The 20249-nt window shown below is 38.1% G+C and overlaps 1 protein-coding gene across 2 annotated transcripts in view; it reads right to left on the bottom strand.

Moving 5' to 3' along the window:
• Window positions 1-20249, bottom strand: part of LOC127571927 (TSC22 domain family protein 2-like) — a 69604-nt gene that overhangs the window by 31966 nt on the left and 17389 nt on the right. Inside the window, exon 2 of one of the 2 annotated variants that reach the window (XM_052018677.1) lies at window positions 8576-8647. The exons of the other annotated variant lie outside the window; for it this stretch is intronic. Within the exon in view, the coding sequence (XP_051874637.1) occupies window positions 8576-8647 (72 nt within the window). The remainder of the gene's footprint in view (window positions 1-8575; window positions 8648-20249) is intronic. 2 annotated transcript variants of the gene reach the window in all.

Genomic DNA, 20249 nt, shown 5'->3' with positions numbered 1-20249 from the left:
AACATAGCTCTGCCTTAGCAAGAGGCAGAAAAGTTACACCGAGTTAGGAGGTGTAGACAACTAGGTGTAACCCCCAACTTGCTCTGCCATTCAATAAAAACATGGCTGATATGACTGCAACTTCAACCCAGCCTTCCTGTCCACCCTTTCATCCCCCTATCAAGTGCCTACCTGCCCACTTTAAAAATACTCAAGATTGCTTCCACAACACTAAGGGAATTCTGAATTTTGAGAGTTCTAGGAGTTAAACTTTCTGAACAACTGACCTATTATATAATTTCCATTTACTCCAAACAAAGTTAGGTGGGGAGGGAGAAGGAAAGTGATAACGACTAAGTCACGTGGGTCATTTTGTTGGAGTTAATCAAATTAGATTAGATTAGATTGTGTTTTATTCAGTACCTGCTAGTCTATTCTTTACAAACATAGAAGACACAGGAAGGTTATCACTTCCATTAAGAGCATAGTTTAATGTTCATTTTTAGATTTACAATTACTCTTAAGCATCTTTGGGGTTGGGAACAATGAGGCAGCAGGAAGAATTTTAAATTCTTGCAACATTGCAAAATATTCTCATGCCACATTTTACATGGTTTGCCCAAGTATTAACAATTGCCACAGATCTTCAGTTACGCAAGAGCAGAAAGTTACTGCAAAAAAATTGTAGAGCTTGGTGCAGCCATAAGCCACAAAGAAAGATCTGAGTAACAAAAGCTCTATGGCTTAAAGGGGACAGGATTGAGATTTGGCACGTTGACGCCGTTAACGGCACAAGTGCAGTGAATATTTTAAATTGTTCAATAAATAATTACCATATTAATGAAAAGTAAATCTCAGGAAAAAACTATGCTTGGCTCAATACTTGGAATGATGAGGTAATGGAGATTAAAAACAAGTCATTGATGTTAATGGAAATTGGATGAATTCAAATTAAAGAGGAAACTCAAAGGCTTTTCTCATTTTTCTATTGGTCGGAGAATGTCACACTGCAAACAGGTCCTGCCCAGGTTACTAACCTATGACTAATGGGCATCTGGAACTTACAAACCAGCAGGATGGATGGGGATAGATTTGCCAGCTGCTGCAGGGCTACTGGCATCTTCCACCAGGTGGGAACACAGCAATTCTGTGCACCTTCTCCCCCCACCCCACAACAACCGGGGACTGGTTTCAGCAGAGCAGAGATGGGAGTACTGAGAAGACTCACTTGCTCACGCACGGAGTCCACGAAGCCAGCTGGCAGCCACTCTTTCTGCCCCTGCTCAATCTCCAGTCACAGCTATTTCTGTGATCCTCTCCCACACGCTGTTTGACTTATGAAAGAGTTATGGTTATGAACAGTTCTCAGGAACAGAATGCTGTTGTAACCAGAGGACTGCCTGAATGCACCCAAGGATCTGATTCTATGCAATCTCACTAACATACAGTGGCATGCAAAGATTTGGGCACCCCTGGTTAAAATTTTTGTTACTGTGAATAGCTAAGTAAAACATGACCTGATTTTCAAACAGCATAAAGTTAAAGATGACACATTTCTTTAATATTTTAAGCAAGATTACTTTTATTTCCATCTTTTACAGTTTCAAAATAACAAAGGAAAAAGGGCCCGAAGCAAAAGTTTGGGCACCCTGCATGGTCGGTACTTAGTAACACCCCCTTGGCAAGTATCACAGCTTGTAAACGCTTCCTGTAGCCAGCTAAGAGTCTTTCAATTCTTGTTTGAGAGATTTTCGCCCATTCTTCCTTGCAAAAGTCTTCTAGTTCTGTGAGATTCTTAAGCCGTCCTGCATGCACTGATCTTTTGAGGTCTATCCACAGATTTTCGATGGTGTTTAGGTCGGGGGACTGTGAGGGCCATGGCAAAACCTTCAGCTTGTGCCTCTTGAGGTAGTCCATTGTGGATTTTGAAGTGTGTTTAGGATCGTTATCCTGTTGTTGAAGCCATCCTCTTTTCATCTTCAGCTTTTTTAAAAAAATATGAACAGATGGTGTGATGTTTGCTTCTAGAATTTGCTGGTATTTAATTGAATTCATTCTTCCCTCTACCAGTGAAATGTTCCCTGTGCCACTGGCTGCAACACAAGCCCAAAACATGATCGATCCACCCCCATGCTTAACTGTTGGAGAGGTGTTCTTTTCATGAAATTCTGCACCCTTTTTTCTCCAAACATACCTTTGCTCATTGCGGCCAAAAAGTTCTATTTTAACTTTCAGTCCACAGGACTTGTTTCCAAAATGCATCAAGCTTGTTTAGATGTTCCTTTGCAAACTTCTGACGCAGAATTTTGTGGTGAGGATGCAGAAAAGGTTTTCTTCTGATGTCTCTTGCATGAAGGTCATATTTGTGCAGGTGTCGCTGCACAGTAGAACAGTGCACCACCACTCCAGAGTCTGCTAAATCTTCCTGAAGGTCTTTTGCAGTCAAACGGGGGTTTTGATTTGCCTTTCTAGCAATCCTACAAGCAGTTCTCTTGGAAAGTTTTCTTGGTCTTCCAGACCTCAACTTTACCTCCACCGTTCCTGTTAACTGCCATTTCTTAATTACATTACGAACTGAGGAAGCGGCTACCTGAAAATGCTTTGCTATCTTCTTATAGCCTTCTCCTGCTTTATGGGCATCATTTATTTTAATTTTCAGAGTGCTAGGCAGCTGCTTAGAGGAGACCATGGCTGCTGATTGTTGTGACAAGGTTTGAGGAGTCAGGGTATTTATAAAGCTTTGAAATTTGCATCACCTGGCCTTTCCTAATGATGACTGTGAACAAGCCATAGCCCTAACAAGCTAATGAAAGTCTGAGATCTTGGTAAAAGTTATCTGAGAGCTCAAATCTCTTGGGGTGCCCAAACTTTTGCATGGTGCTCCTTTCCTTTTTTCACTAAAATTGTACAAAACAAAAATAATACACAAATCTTGCTGAAAATGTTGAAAAGAATGTTTCATCTTTAACTTTATGACTTTGAGATCAGTTCATCTGCTACTCACTTAACTATTCACAGTAACAGAAATTTTGACCGGGGTGCCCAAACTTTTGCATGCCACTGTACGTTTGCAAGAGTTCTGCTAGCCTGAATATCAAACATTGCACAGCTCTGAATAGGAAACAGCAAAATCTTCAATGGATAAGAGACAGTAACTAGAAAAAACTTCACCATTTTATACATTACATTTTCCAATTGCAGAGTGTGATCTACTTCCAGATCCAAATGGTCGATCTTGCTGCCCAGGTATATTGGAGCTCACCAACAAGATCTTGTGTAGCACACAGGCTTCAAACCACAACAGTGATGTAGACAGGTCTAAACCAGCCTTGCCCTTGAAACTCAAGGTACCGCATTGGATAGGGAGAATAGGGGAGTCGCATATTACCAAGATGATGAGAGCATAGCTGGGAGAGGAGCAAAGGGTTCTTAGGAATACACATACACCAAAGGCTAAACATTGCACCACAGGTTAGCAAGATAAAAGGCAAACCAAGTAATAGGGTTTATTTCTAGAGGAACGGAATTGGAAAGTTAAAATCTGTGGTGAACCTGGCTTCAACCACAAAGGTACTGTATACAATTCTGGCTGCCATATTATGTAAACGAAAAAGAGACACAGAAGAGGGTACCAGGAAGTTTCAGAAAAGGTGCCAGAGATGGAAGAATTTGTACATAAGAGGATAATCATTTAAACTACAAGGGAGTCAAAGGGCATGGGAAGAGGACAGGAAATTGGTGTTGTTGCCAAGATTAGATCAGCCATGAATGACAGGAGACAAAGGGTAACCTGCTACTGCTACTTCACTTTTGTTCTAACAGATCGACTTTCCTCAAGCAGAGGTGGCTGAAGGGCAACCTAATATGAGGTCTATAAAATTATAATAGTAATGCTTCTACTCGTGGATAAGAGCACAACTAGAGATGATCAATACAAGACAGACACCAAGTAATCCAAAGGCAATTGAAAAACTTCTTCAGAGAGTGCTGAGAACACAGAACTCACTACCAACAGGAAGCAAATAGTATAGATGCACTACAGGATAGGCTGAACATGCATGAAGGAAAAGGGTACAGAGGGTTTAAGATGAGGAAAGACAGGAGAGGCATGAGTGGAGTACAAACACCAGGATGGACTTATTGGGCCAGTGGCCCTTTTTCATGCATATATCCTACATAACTTCGAGAAGTTTGATGGAGGGAAAAGTCATATCCCCAGCTTTGCAGATCGATAAAGCTAACAATATATTTTTGAGAGCTCATGAATGCCCTTGACATAAAAGATTTAAAAGCCATTAAATCAAAAACATTCAAAAAATGCAACTTACCTTTCTTATACACTGCTGTACAAACGTCAATTAAATGTGCACACTTACAGGTTAAAGTTCCATACTTAGTAATACTTACAAAGTTAAATGCTGGCAGTTCCATGTGGAATGGTCAGCAAAACACAGGCCATTGTATTTACACTTAGAAGCTTGGAAATGTGCACACCTATGTATTCATATATTATCACTTTAAACCGCATCAACTGAGTGTATTCAAAAGTTAAGATTCTGTGATGTACTGTGATGTGATGTGTTGCTTTCAGCACATTTTCCCACCCCACCCTGCAAACCACACCAGCGCCCCCCCCAAAAAAATGTTTCCCAAATGACTACATCCTTATGAAATATAAAACAGTATTCTGAAATGCAATACAAATAATGATTACTAAATGATTGTAATTACTAATTTAAAAGCCCAACTTAAATAAGCAGTAGCAAAGGCAGAAAAACTATTGCCACTAAAGGAACTGTAATTGTTTAGGTGAAGAAACAGGTCATACAAGTAAGAGTTATAATGAAGAGTCCCACATGACTCGTGGCACACAACGCAAGGAAATAAAGGTCAAGAGTAATTGAAGTTTCTTTAACCTGAACTGTTGCTTAATCAGATTATTGCCATCTTGAAATAACAAATGTACATCTATATTTTTGAATTGATATTCACATTACAATCCAGTTTGCACTTTTTAAAAGTCTTTAGTTATATAAATCTTTTATTTTTTTTTATTCACCTGAGAATCATGTACCAACCCATTTGCATTTTATGCCCTTTCAAGAGAAAAAGTAATTAGGCTCTGCAATTTGTTGTCTGAAGGATTCAACACACTGGTTTTCTCCTCCCTTGCCAGGAAAAAACAGGGATAAAGCAGAATAAAAGTGCTTACATTCAGATTTAGTGATTGGACCACAATGCAAAGTTTGTGCCCTTAAGCTTTCTGAAATGCAGTTCAAAGAATTGATTGGCTACATTAAAACATTTATTCCACTGTTATTTTCATATCCTATAATGTCCTTAATACAAGAAAATGGAAGTTGCCAAAAAAATTAGGTTAATCGTGGAAGCTGCTATTTATAGTAACATCGATGTTACGGCTCAATTCACGTAGTTATCAATTGATCAACAGAACATTAAATGAACTAGAAAGGTCAACATCCAAATGCACGCTTCCAGTATAAATAATTATGTAAATAGTCATAGAAGCATAAACTTGTAGTTTTAAACACCTCCACAACCTCATCCCTCCCAATTTCTGATCTCCACCACCAATACCATCATTATCACAGTATCTGCACTCCTCCACTTCTGGCATCTTAAACCCTCCACTATTGGTGTTCATTCCTTCAGCTACAATGATCACAAGCTTCAAGCTCCCTTACAGACACCCCAACCCTTAACCTCCCTCCAAGATGCTAAAAACCTATTTGTTTGATCAGATTTTTGGTAGTTGCCTAATTATCACTACATGGTTCAATTTTGCTCATGATCCCCTTTGAACACTTTACAACATTAAAAGCATGAGAAGACATTCAACCAGTGACAGATTATTCAAGTACAATGTCCATACAAGTTTTTAAAGCTATTGCATTTTTTGGTTGGTACAATTCTTGCATCCAAGCCAGGTGATGGGTTCTAGTTTTGCTCCAGAGACATGAACAGAAAAAAAATCTAGGCTGATATTCCAGTGCAGTGGTGCACTTGCCAGAAATGCCATCTTCCTAATGAACCATTAACCAAGGTCACATCCAGATAAAATAGTAATATTCTGAAGACAGGGAGATTTACCTATAGTTTGTCTAGTATTAATTACTCAATCAACATTAGTAAAACAGGTCATCTGATCATAACAGGTTGATGTTTGTGGTAGCTTGCAGTATTCAAATTGGTTGCAGTGTTTCCTATCATTATAGGAATGATCAGACTTCAAAAGCACGTCATTAGCTGCATATCACTTGGAATGCCTCGAGAGACCCAAAAGCACTACATAAATGCAAATCTTTTTCAAGTGCCACCTATCCAAATCAATTATTTCATTGAAATGGTCCTTTAAAAACAATAAATATCATCCCTTAAGCAATATAGACATCTTTCCTCCATTACTGATGGCACCAATGGAAACTGTTGCCTTGCTGTACAAAATAAGTGAAAATTAAACATTCTTATACAAATATACTTTACAATTCTCAGTTCAAATCGGGCGTTTTCACCTTACCGCACTTGCTTCCTGTTAAGTGGTAACTTAGTTGTAAAATTCAGATATGGCCAGCTGTTTCAGAACACCACCATCTGACTTAGCAATACACTTGAAGTGGCTGATAGGCTGGATGTGGAGTTGATATTTCCCTTGCTGGGGAACCAGTTTCTAAAACCAGGGTGCTGTATCTTAAAATAAGAGGTCAGCCAATGTAGCACAGAATTAAGGAGAAATCTTCATTAAGTGATAACGAATCTTTGGAATTCTCTACCCAAGAGTATATTGATAGATTTGTATTTAAGGGAACCAAAGGATATGGGTTTGTGTAGTAAGGTGGTGCTCAGCCACAAGATGAACTATATTATTGAATGGTGGAACAGGTACCAGGGTTCAAATGACCTATGCTGCTTCTATTTATGTTCTTCTTTGATCTCACAACAGCGGCAAACAAAAAAGGAAAATGCTGCATTACGGAGCATATCAAGTAGGACCAGTGCAGGGAGCAGGGAATTCCATATACTTTGCTTCCCTTATTATCTGATAATCTATCAATTGCCGTCTTGACAGGCAGCATCTATGGAGGGAGCAATTAACATTTACAATCCACAAATCTGCTGCCCTAGTATTTCCCAACATTTTCTGTTATTATAGATGGCCAATAATCACAGTATTTTAACTGTAGTAACATCGTGTGACCTGTTCATTTTTGCTGACTTTATATTTCTATATAAAGAGGCAATGGTTGATGTAAATTCCACAATCCTGGAGTAGATCTTGAAAAATAACACAAAGCAGTTTCATTTACTCTAACTGCATTGAAGCAAGATGAGACCTAAAATAAAATGGATCTAGTCATTTGCAAATCACAGAAGTTATACTTATAAAAACTGATAGTATATACCAACAAGTGGAATGAAAGATGAACTTTAACGTTTTCCAGAAAAATGACCTTGCTGAAAAAAAATGGTGCTCAACTTTACAAACCAACACACAACACTGCAGTGTTGCAGCAGATTTTTTAGTGGCATTTCAAGTTGTGTGCTCTACTCTGTGCCTCACACAAGCATTACCAGGCAGTGAAGAAAAGCAACATCCACACAAACATACTCAATGTTATTTATCACGGTGCACCTTAGAAGCTGTAATGATGAAGGCAAGAGAGAGAAGCTCGAACGTAAGAATTAGCAGTGCAGCTTTTCAACGGGTATCTCAAACATCCGATTAGCTCACGTGAAAGTAACACTCATTAAGAATGTTTCTCGCCAAACTTTTAAAATAATGTAGAAGAGGATAAATTCATAATTGAGGTTGGAGACAGTTTTTGTTTGAAAAAGGCCAAATGCTGGCTTTCCTTTAACAGAAGCTAGTCCTCACAGAAGTTACCTGACAGATAGCAGCAACACCAGAAGATAACTCCAGGCATTCTGGCACGCAGGTTTTGAGAAAGAATATTCAGTGTGGTATCTAATGAGCAAATATATGTCTCTCTAGTTTGGGGAATTAAAAATGTCAGCTGTCTGGGGTGTACATTTTCCTTTTAAATTCTAACAGCATTAAATTTTTGCTTATACCTAGATGACACTTGGGTACTTAGCAGACTGCTAGGTTATCAATGCAATGACAATAAAATGGTGTGATCTCTGCTCAGATTTTCTACAAATAAAATCATCCTAGCATGCCTTCAAATTGAAAGCTGTGCTTCTTGACCTTCAAGTAATCCTGCTTTATTATTGCTTAAATGTTAATTTTGTATGCACTCTAATGATGACACGGAGCACAATGCTAACAGGGCAGAAGCATAGTTTCTCCTCTCTTCCCATCCAAACTCTCTCATTTAATGAGCATTGCACCCCAATGTGAAGTTACCTTGCCTGAAAGGATTACTAATCAAGGTTGGGTATAACTTCTAATAGTATTTTGAGGGCTCTTGGTATATACCAATACCCCTAAGATATTTGACTGCATGTGTGACATAAATTGCACTTATTCTTTCTAAATGGTTGACGAGAAACCAGAACAGTGCGAAGCAAATACATGCATACTACTGCTTGTATGCATTTTCATGTACAGTCATACCTATCGTAGAGGTTCTTTGCATCCCGAGACTTGTTTACAGGGAAAGCTCGGTAGAAAGCAGCAGATGGATTCCTATGTTTCAAGAATCAAAGATGGAGACAAAAGAGTAGTAAATAAAACATTAGAATAAGCAGAATATAGATCAGATAAATCTTATCCAGAATTAAATCGAATAGCATATTTGTCAGAGCAGAAAGCGTCACCAGGAAATAACAGAACAAAGTGCTTGAGGGGAAGGGGGGAGTTGGTTAAGGCTTGCGCAGGGTGAGAAGTTTGTCATTAAATTCCAAATTCAGATTATTGCCCAGAAGTTCATTTTAGTAGTAAGCTATGGTTCCACAATATTTCAACCTTCCACATTTGAGTAGATTTGTTAATTCAGTGGGTCAAACTTTAAAGTAACTAAGAAAATTTGTGAATCTTCCTTAGAGAATAAAAGATGCAACCTTTCAGCAAATATTGGAGTCCAGCGCAATCTGGAAGTTTTTAGTCGGCATGATTCAATGCCATATTTTAAGATAACAGAACTCTGCTAATACTGACATGCCTTCTCCACATCCCATTCCCCCATACAAGCAGAATAGTGTTTATAATCAAATGCTTCACTAGTTTTCTGAATTTCAGGAGTGAATTTCCAAACCAAAATTAGAAGCAAACATGAATGAGCTAACATAAAAGTAATCTTGTCTAGGTAGATTATCCGCATACCCAATGGCCAGAATTATGTACATGAAACACTGCCTTCATTAAGGCAACTTTGTTACTGCTGTGGCTGTACAAAAATATTGACCGTTACAAAGAACTAACCACATATTGTTAGAATATGGTTTAAAATAAATTACAATTTGTAACATTATAGCACTTCAGCTGGAAACCCAACATTTCAGTCAACAAGGAGCTTCAAACAGTTCTGTAAATCATGGCAGATAACTGAGGCAGAGGCTTGGCCACTAGCAAGGAAATGGTGGTAAAATGCAGAGAAGTGTGCTAGTGTTTGAAAATGGGAAGCTGTTGTTGGCATCATATTGAGCTTTACAAAAAAAAAGTGCTACATTTTTATGTAAACAATTAAAATTCTTTATTATCCCTCGAGTGGTCATTACATGAGCCATTCATGAAGCAATCTTTCCCGCTCTAGTTATACCAACATCTCCCATATAGAATTTAATGTACAAGTTCTGCATTGGAAGTCTTCAAGAAAAGGCAGATAACATTCCAATAATTGTTAATTTTCTCTCTCAGATTGTTACATTATTGTCAGCCAATGATACTAGGGCATAAGGAGAAAAGGTAGATATATGAAGTCAGGCCATAAGCAATGATTGGGTCCATGTCATACTAGTCTTATGCTATGTCAAGTCCTATCCTCAATATTTACATGTTATTTTGGTATAATAAAAAACAGGTTAAAAATTCAAATGGCAACCATGAATGACAATGTTGCAAGATGAGCACTTTTAAAGAAAAACTGCAATGATCTCCATGTAACCATAGTTACCTAGCTGCTTATGATCCTCTCCATTTTCCAGTCTTGAAAATTTATTTTGATTTGATATTTAAAATCAATTATTTTGGGAAAAAAAATGTTCACATGATCCATATAAATCTCCATGCTGAGCTATTATCATGAGATCTCCCATAAGACAATAGTTCAATTCAAGCACCGGTTTAAAACAAAAAGTCAATTAGTGGATTGTTCTATGGAACAATTTCAGTATCCTGTAAACACAGTCAATCAAAATCTTGCCTTAAAAAACTGTAATCTTTACTTTGCATAGCAACAGTACCACTCAATAGGATCAAATAAGAGAATGGTAAGAGAAAGAAGATTTTATTCAATCATTCTTTAAAAAAAACTGAACTTTAGCACAGGCCCCAGGTTACGGCAGGGTTCTGTTCCTGTGAATTGTTCATAACCCGAACAATTCACAAGTCAGAAATGCAGCCACGAACTGAGTTCCCATGCAGTAGATGCCGCATCCCCGCAACTGCCGGCAAATCCCTCCTGCCCGTCTCCCAAACTCTTGTTTTTATGTATAGGTGCACACAAATCGGAAGTTTGTAAGCATTGTTCATGAGAAACATACTTGTATAGCCAAGTATACTTAAAGCTAGAGGAAAACAGCCCCCAATTTTGTCCCTTAAAAAAAATACTTACCACCTCAAATTTCACCAATGATCCTTATTAGGTTGAGAAACACAAATATTGGATCATGGAAAAGATTTGCAAAACAAACAATTCAAAACATGATTCCTTGACTATGAAAAGAAAGAAAGAACTACATTGATTAAAAAAAAGCTAATCCGATCTTCTGGAAAACAGCTCAGACCAGTATCTTAACAAGCAAACTATTTTCATTCATCTAAGTTGAAGATACCAAGTGCATTACAACATTTTTAAAAATAGCAATTACTCAAACCAGATGCTGCATAATCATTCAAATCACTTAACAACAGCTCCTTGCTAGGAATAGCTTTTTAGAACAAAAATGGAATGATTATTTTATATTCAGAAGTTGAGGCAGCAGAATGTAATAACATCACTACTCATTTCATTCTTTGTCAGGGGTTGGGAGGGATGGGGAAAGAGTGGCCACTTTGCATTTTATTTCCAGCAACTTCAAATTTAAGTACGATTCCCCCCTCCCCCAAAAAAAGAATTCTTGTGAACTGTCCTCCGAGCTATCACCATACACTGTCAAACCAAATGGCAAAGCATCTTTGTTGTACGAAAGCCCCAGGTTTTCACAGATTTTGCTATTCTTAGTACAGCTTTGGAAAGCACCCCCCACCCCCCCAACTGTTATCCACATTGGTTGATTCAAATTATTGGGTAATTCAATTTTTTTGGCACAAACATCTCAATGTTATAAGGAAGAGTACTCAGAGGAACTTTTACACATTATAATTAGACCCGAGGCCTCATAAAAACCATGATTATATAAGATGGTGGCCTTGGTATTCTACCAATCCCTTTTCCTTGAAATTTCCAAGTGTCTGATTATCCCCACTGTGCCAGATTATTCTAACAGCACTTTCAAGAGTGAAAGAGCAACCAAAGCTGTTTTATACTGGCACGGTTGGATTCAGTGGAACAACATCATGGTTCCAGGTGACACAGTAACAACAGACCTGTGATTTTGAAAACGTAGACTAGTATCTGTGGCCTGAATATGAGTGGCAGATTGGAAGCTTACAAACTGGTCTTCCAGAATCTGGCCCAACTTTAAAGGAATAGCTAAAACCACTTGACATCAGTAACTTAGCAGTTCTAAGACCATAAGACTTAAGTGGACCAGAGGCCCCCTCAAACTTGTTCCATCATTTAGATCCCAGATGATCCGACAATCAAGTCCATTTAGCCTGATTCTCACATTCCTCGGTTTCCTTAGTCAAGAAACCTATCCCTCTCAGTTCAATGACTTAGCCATCAATACGCAATATGAAAGAAAAGTTTTATGAAAGAGAAACACTGACAAATTTTAGTGTTTTTTTTGTGGATGCAATGAGCAAAGTGAATAAAGAGGAACCACTAGTTATACCAAAAGGCATTCTAAAAGGACCCAGATAATAGGTAATGGTACAAGGTAGGAATTCAAGGCATTTGGTCAAATATATGACAATGGACAGGGGATAAACTAATAATAGTAAACAGGAAAAATGGGTCATTTGCAGGTTGGCAAGCTATTACAGATGGAGATGCCACAAGGATCATTTCTGGACTTCAACTATATACAAGCTTGGTAAGTGACTTAGAAGAGGCCAAGTGTATTGTAGCAACATTTTCTTGATGAAAAGATAGGTGGGAAAGCAAGTCGTGAGGACAAAGTTTGTAAATGGATATACGCAAGTTAACCAAACAGGCAAAAATTTGGCAAATGGAGTATAATGTGGCAAAAGGGAGGTTATCTAGTTTGATATGGAAAAACAGAAAATATTGTTTGACAGGAGAGAAACTGCAGAATGTGGCTGTACAGAGATCTGGGTGACTGTCAATGAAATATAAAGTTTGCATTTAATACATCAAATAAGGAAAATAGATTGTTAATTTTTATTGCTAGAGGATGGAGCATAAAGGGCTTGCTATAAGGAGGAATGTACAGTGAAGGCAAATATCGATCAGCTGTGATCTCCTTGGCGTAACAGAGCAGACTTGCTGAAACAATTGTTACTACTCGTGTTCTATAAAAGACTCATTTCACTCCAAAATGGCTGACTTCTTAATTTCTAGCATTCAATTCCTTAACTGATTTCAAATCATTATTCTGTATTTACACCTATAATCACGTGTTTGTACCCTGCACCATCACGCCTTTTGTCATTTTACCTCCAAAGCCTAACATTCCATCACTAACCTCTTGTTCTGTCCACCTTTCCCTCCAAGGCTCTGCATATCAAAACTTCTAATTATGATGAAGGATCTAAGCCCGAAACGTTGACTGTTTATGTCCTTCCATAGATGCTGCCTGACCTGCTGAGTTCCTCCAGCACTTTTTGTGTATTAGTCCAGATTCCAGCATCTGCAGAATTTCTTGTGTTTCTAATTATTCTCACTTGGACCTGAAATGTCAACTGTCTTTCACCATAGATGCTGCCCAACATGAGAGTTTTCAGTACCTCCAGCTTCTCGGCACATGCTAGTCTAGCTGAAATCTCAGCAAAGGACAAATTCAGTATGACTTGCTCACTCTTTTGGGTAAATCCCCTTGAAATAACAGGCAATGTAACATTTTCTTTCTAACTTGTTCTAAATGCACCAAAATCCTTTGAATACCAATGAATGTACTTGCTGTTTACAAAATTCTGTATTTTGTACCAGTAAACATTCTCATTTCCTCCATTTAACTTCAAATCCCCGTGGTTCAGCAACTGCCATGGTTGGGCATGTTTTGAATCTGTAGTACAGATTTATACTAACTAATTTTAACTAAATTCTGTACTAATCTGTAGCTAATTAAACTACCAGTGCAACAGCTTTCCAACTTACAGATACTTCAGGTTATGGCCAGTCCTCTGACCTATGTGACCCAGGGAATGTCTATACTTAAAAACAGCTCCCTTACTCAGAGGATGATGGTCAGGGGCAATTTGTGATTCAGCACCAGTCAGGTCCCAAGGGCGCCAGACCAGAGTTTCAACCTGTACCATCTTCATTAAATACTTAATGTTCAATCCCTTTCTGGTGTGCTTTAAAATCCTCATTCACCACCACGCTCCAGAATCTTTTTGATCTCCCTCTTGCTTTTCTTCAACTTAGCAATTCTGTCTATGGTGATTTCAACCCTCATCACAATTAATTTTCTCCACTGATCCGATTTCATAACCTTTCCACCTTCTCTATAGGTGTCCTTTGTAAGCTCACCCCATTGCGCTTGCTACTTCAAACACTTGTTATTCTTGATTACATGCAATACCATTAACAACCAACTCGTCACATGCCTTATCTTCCATTTCTGCAATGAAAAACCAAACTTTCTTCAAACTCAGTTGTCTACAGCAGGTACAAGATTTAGAAACCAGTTTACAAACAAAATCAGTTGAAAGCTCCAAATTCCCAATTGGAATTTTCCTTTATCATTAGCCCAATTATTCAACCTACCAATTTCAAAAAATAAAGTTTAATCCTATATAAACATTTCAACATAGAAATATTGCCTGAAATTTCTGGAATGTTTTCTTCTTCATGAAAATTACTTTGGGATTCAGTGGTGCCCAAGCATGCTTTCAGATTAAGCAAATTTCAACACTTCATTTTGGAAAGCTGGGGGCATATGTGAAGCCATTTGTGGAATACAGCGGCTCATGATCTGTTTCAAGCTAGAGACATACCAAATTCAATTTGGGAATAGAAGTTCCCTTTGTCCTCTACCTAAGTATGGACAGACCGTACCATTGACATTTATAGTTAAGTATCCATCCAGAGAGGGGAAACTAATTTTCCTGAAAGCTGGAAACAAAGATGTGGACAAGACACACGTACAATCAATTTTTCAAACAAGAGATCGTGAAGGGCCTGCTGAAGGCCTGGAGGTGGTATCTAAAATGCAGGAACACATTATTGCAATTAGTCTTACAGTCAATTTAGGCAATTGGGCAAGGTGACTACCCAGAACATTTTATTTTTGCACTTTTTTGATGAAGCAGAAGAAAATTAAATAATGCAATATTAACTTTGAGTATTACTCCGTGTACTTCCTGGTTGTGAAATATGGCGATTTCAAGATTTATACCGAGCCTCATTTCATTTCTGCCAGAATGATTGCAAATACACACAAAATACACAATATGAATACAAGATCCAATACTATTCACAAGACATGACTATTACATGTTAATCAGTTAGATATTTGGAGATCCAAGATTCATTAAACTAATTTGAATGACAAGCACCACTGCAACAAATTATTCGAACTGATGAAAGATTTAAGTCACCAAGCAGAACAAGTTTTAAAGAGTTACTCTGTTAAAACTATCCCATTTCCTCATTACAACTTTCATTATGGCCAGGACCATTTTTCCCTCACATGACTTTTCCAGAAAATATTCTACTCAGCAGGTTCAAATTTAGAGCAAGCAGAAGTCAAAACTGTACTAAGAAAAGGGCTTTATACAGTCATTTTGGCTGAATGAATATATATACACACACACACACACACACACACCAAAAAAAAGGTACATGGATTGAACAGCAGAGAGGAAACTATTTTTTCCAGTCACCTTATCAAAGTGAAAAATGTGCCTCTCAGCAATAAAGGTAAAGCTAATGAATCCACTTCCCCAGGAAACCATTCATACAAGTAGACTGTCATTTCCTCAGCCTACCTACTTTTTGTAAGAGTAGTACACAAAATGAAGTACATTCCGAGACAGATTCAAGAATCAACAATTAAGAGCTGCAGAGGCTGGTACTTGCATTTAAAATGCTGAAAACATTGAGTGGGTCAGGATGTATGTGGGAATAACAGGCCAGATAACATTTCAAATCAGATCCTCCTTGAAGATTATGATTCAGTGGTACTGAATTTAGTCTTTTCTTTCTCATCCATGCACATCATTGCTTTTAAAAATAGAAATGATTGTACATAGCCAGCAACTTGGGCTGATTAGTCAAGAATGTGAATAACTATGCCTTTGCACATGGTTATGACACTGGATAATTTACAAAATTATAAAGCAATTCAAATATAGCAAACACCTGGTTGAAATTAAATCTAATGGGCCAGATATGGAAGTCTACTTACAGCTTAAATGTGCAAGTGATGCACCTGCTATTAAAAATGGCTTGTGAGAATCTAGCTCAGAATCTTCAATAGTGTCACAATCATTTTAGTTTCAATGATTAGATTATAGCAACCAATAACCTAAAAATAATTAAGGGCAAAATTCCTTAATGTGATTCGGTTTAGTATACAGTACACCGAATAATTTCTTAAAGTGATATAGAAAATAATGTATGATGAGGGGCACGTTGTGTGTGGAGAGATGGAGTAAGAAAGCCTCGTCCTCACAACCATGGAATTCAGAAAGGAATTGATGGGGTAGATGTTGAGAGACCATTCCTTCAGGTTTGGGTTCATGAACTTGGGGAGATGGTCTTAGATCGAGTGGTTAGCAACTGAGGGGTGAAATGGGTAAGTTACAAATCTCTGGAATTCCCAGCTCCATTAAGGCAGTGGACATTCAAAGTGTATTCAAGATGATGATCGATTCTAGAGTCCAGAAATCTATCAAAGTAACAGGTTAAGTGAGTGAATACAAGATAGACAGGGTCAACCACAGCCTTAATGAAAGGGAGGCTTTAAGGGTACCTTGATGTCTATACTTCATCTTTTTTTTTAAAAAATCTCATCGATTTCTTTGCATTGAGTCAAAATTGTATTTATCAGTTCAGCTGTTATAAACTACAAGAACATCTGCTTTAGACATGTGATCTGAACATCAGGAAGATTGTTACACTGCAAATGCATCAACCCCAATGTCCTGACAAAATTCAAGTACAAAAAGGTTTAGCAATGTATGGGCCAAAGGGCACATTTTCATGCTGTATAGCTTTATGACTAATTCTGAGTTGGGGGCTATAACATAAATGCAATTTCAGATTGTCTGTGCTCTCAAGATACAAGGACAGTTTTACAGTCATAATGCAACTAATATTTAGGGACAACAATTTGACACTACTTCCACCTGCATAAACCAGCTATGCTATATGATCAAGTCCTTGGCTCCGAATTAGCACCCTGCTTCAAATCTAAATTAAAGTGAGATTTTAAATCTTAACTGCTTGCAATGATTTGCACATTTTTCAGAGGAATAACACCAGAGATCAAAGGGTTAAGTTTTCATGGCATGCTTCATAAAGTTGTATATTGCCTAGGGTTTAAGTTAGGATGAAGGGATCCACTAGTGATTGGGGAGAAGCCACAGGAGAGGAAATCTAGGACAAGGGGCACACAGTCTTAGCTAAACCATTCCGGAATCAATTATTTTCGTACATGAAAGATAATGGAAATTGGGAATCTGACTTTCTGGAGATTCAGGACATTGTTACAAAGTTAGATTAGATTTTCACTAGGATCACTCACCCAAAACTTGAATGGCACAACAGAGGGGCTGAATAACCTACTCCTGATCCCATGCACTTCTCCTGTTCTTATGCAATGACAACCGTTTGCCGCTATCTTCAAAGAACTTTCAAAATAGAGTTTTAAATACATCTTTGCCTGCAACCAAATCTTTCAATGGGACATGAATCATTCTCTTTGCATACCAAGAATTCACTGAGGGGGGATTTTGCAAAACATAATAAATCCATACTTCAAATGTAAGCACTAAGCTACTGTTTGGTTATCAGAAAGAATGTTTTTAATAAATGGATCAGTTCCACATAAATACACACTTAACTGTACCAACACTGTACAAAAAGTGTTTCATCCGTGACATTGGCAGAAGATATTACAAAACAAGCAGCCTAAGACACAAAGAAACAAAAGTGAATTAGTATTTTGGAAAGGATGTTGGTCAGTAGCACAATTATGGGATAAAAATAATTTTAGAAACCACAAGACTGCACAGTTTCTAAAAATGTAATTTGGTCTTGTTAGATTGTTTAGACAGACAAAAAGAAAATCAGTTTTGCTCTACTGGAACAGCATACATTTCTCTACTTTTCTCCTCCATACAAGAAAAGTGATAATTGGTCTTCAACCACTATTTATTGGAAAGAACAAGTACTCCATGAGTAAACAATTCAGAAAAGACGAAACCTCCATGTTCACATTATGTATTGCTGATAGGTCAAATGTTACATATTCTTGAATTTGATAAGTATTAAATATCAAACCTTTGGCCAGCAACCCTTAGTAGAATAGACTAACAAACATCCATAGATACTAAATTTGTTTGAGGTCCCCACTGCAGAAAATTACCACAAATAATTTCTGCAGATCTTAACATTGCTCATTTGTACAGGATATGCAGCACTTTTATATTGGGACATGATAATGTAGCGTGGAGTCAGATTTGAGTGCTGGTAGATTAGTGAAATTACCACACTACCAAGGTGGGTTTACACTAGTCTTAATTTTAAAAAAAGCTTCACAAAAGCTAAAGGCCAACCTTTAAATTTGAGAAGTTCAACAGCATCACGTCATAAATCAGGACACACCATGATTAGGGTTTTTCCCCCACTCCCCAAGCTTATTACACTACGCAGTCTCAAATGCAAGATTGTGAGAACATGATCACAGGTGAACAAAGCAAGCTCAAAATTAATTTGCAGAAGAGACCTGTATGAGTAATGGTACAATATAACTGTGTCTATAAATTCTACTACATTAACATCTTAATACAAAAAAACCTGCAGTTATATTTATATCACTCCATTAATGAAAACCAGTGACTTATGCACTTAAGTTGTAGAAATCAGGGTGAAAGTCAAAAAAAAACTGCAGATGGAGATCTGAAACAAAAACAATGCTGGAAAAACTCTGCAGGTAAGTCAGCATTGGTGGAAAGAGAAATAGTCAAAGTTTCAGGTCTGTGATTCTTTGTCAGAACTGGGAAAGAGGTGCAAGTTAAGTTTTCGGTAGCAGAGAAGGTGGGACAGACGTGTAGAACAAAGGAAACATCTGTGACGGGATGAGCTTAAATGGTAGTATTCACCAGCACATTAAGCTTCTTGGTCAGTGTAATGAGTTGTTAACAGCGGGCTAGACTTACAAGAGTAGGATTAAAAAGGTGAGCCAACATGATATAAAAACAAAGTGGAAAATGCTGGTTAGGCAGTATTGGGGGAAAAGAGAAAGTGACCCTTCAGACCTGAAAAAGAGAAGTTAGTCAGTCTGGGTAGCAGTGAAATGTGGGAGAAATCAGGGTCACTGGCTTCATAACTGAAACAGATTTATCTTGCTACAAGTTAAAAAGTCAAATACATTTTTCCAACTTTGACTATCCAAAAGGCAGCACTCCCTGCTTACAATAGCTTTTGTTGTCTTGCTCATATGATCAGTACCACTACTAAAGCCCAAACATCCAGTGGCACTAGAGGTAAACTCAAATGGTTCGGTTCTCAATAGGCATGCAGGGTTACTGATATTTCAACCTTGGTCTATGGCGACCAAAACCATGTAGCATTTCTGCTACAAAACCACACAGTACAGGTGCCTCTTCAACCCATCAGGCCTGTGCTAGCTGATTAATGGCTAATTACAAACTAGTGTACTCTCGAAGTGAAAGAAGGTGCTTTCAACAGTCCTATCAAGCAGCACTTATTCACCAATTCCCAGATTGTGTTCCATTCATATAGCTCAGCACATCACATCACGGAAACCAGTCAGCCCTTCATGGACTATCTACTCTTCTCGCTGCCTCAGTAAAGCAGACAACGATCAAAAGACCCTATCCAGCTCGGACATTCTCTCTTCTCCCCCCTCCCATTGGGCAGAAGATACAAAAGCCTGAAAGCACATGCCACCAGGCTCAAGGACACCTCCTATCCTGCTGTTATATTATTGAACAGTCCCCTAATACAATAAGATGGATTCCTGACCTCAATCTACTTTGTCATGGTCTTGCAACTTAGTGCAGTGCAGGCAGACAATTTCTCTGTAACTGTAGCACTTTGCATTGTTATTGTTTTCCCTTGTACTACCTCAATGCACTGTTGTAATGAAATGATCTGTATGGATGGCATGCAAAATGTTTTTCCACTGTACATCAGACCATGTGACAATAATAAACCAATTCACCATCCAGGACTACATGGCTCTAGATTGCATCAGTCTTGGTCCAAACAGACAAAAAAAAAGCAGAATTCTGAACGTAGGAGTGACTGCCCTTGACATCAGACAGAATTTAGCCAAGTGTAGTATCAAGGCACTCCAGTAAAATTGAAGTCAATGAAGATCAAAAGGGAAATATTCCAGAGGGTGGAGCCAAACCTTGCACAAAGGAAGATGGCTGTAGTTGTTTAAAGTCAATAAACTCAGCCCCAGAATATCACTGTAGGAGTTCCTCAGAGAAGCATCTCAGACCCAATCATCTTCAGCTGCTTCATCAATGACCTTCCATTACAAGGTCAGAATTGGACGGCTTGCTGCTGACTGCACATTGTTCAATTCCATTTGCAAGTTCTCAGTAAATGAAGCAGCTAATACCTCATGCCAGAAAACCTAGA

The sequence above is a fragment of the Pristis pectinata genome, chromosome 6 (genome assembly GCF_009764475.1).
Source record: "Pristis pectinata isolate sPriPec2 chromosome 6, sPriPec2.1.pri, whole genome shotgun sequence".
Taxonomy (NCBI): domain Eukaryota; kingdom Metazoa; phylum Chordata; class Chondrichthyes; order Rhinopristiformes; family Pristidae; genus Pristis; species Pristis pectinata.
Note: the sequence above shows the minus strand (reverse complement) of the source record. Positions and strands in the feature narration are given on the sequence as shown.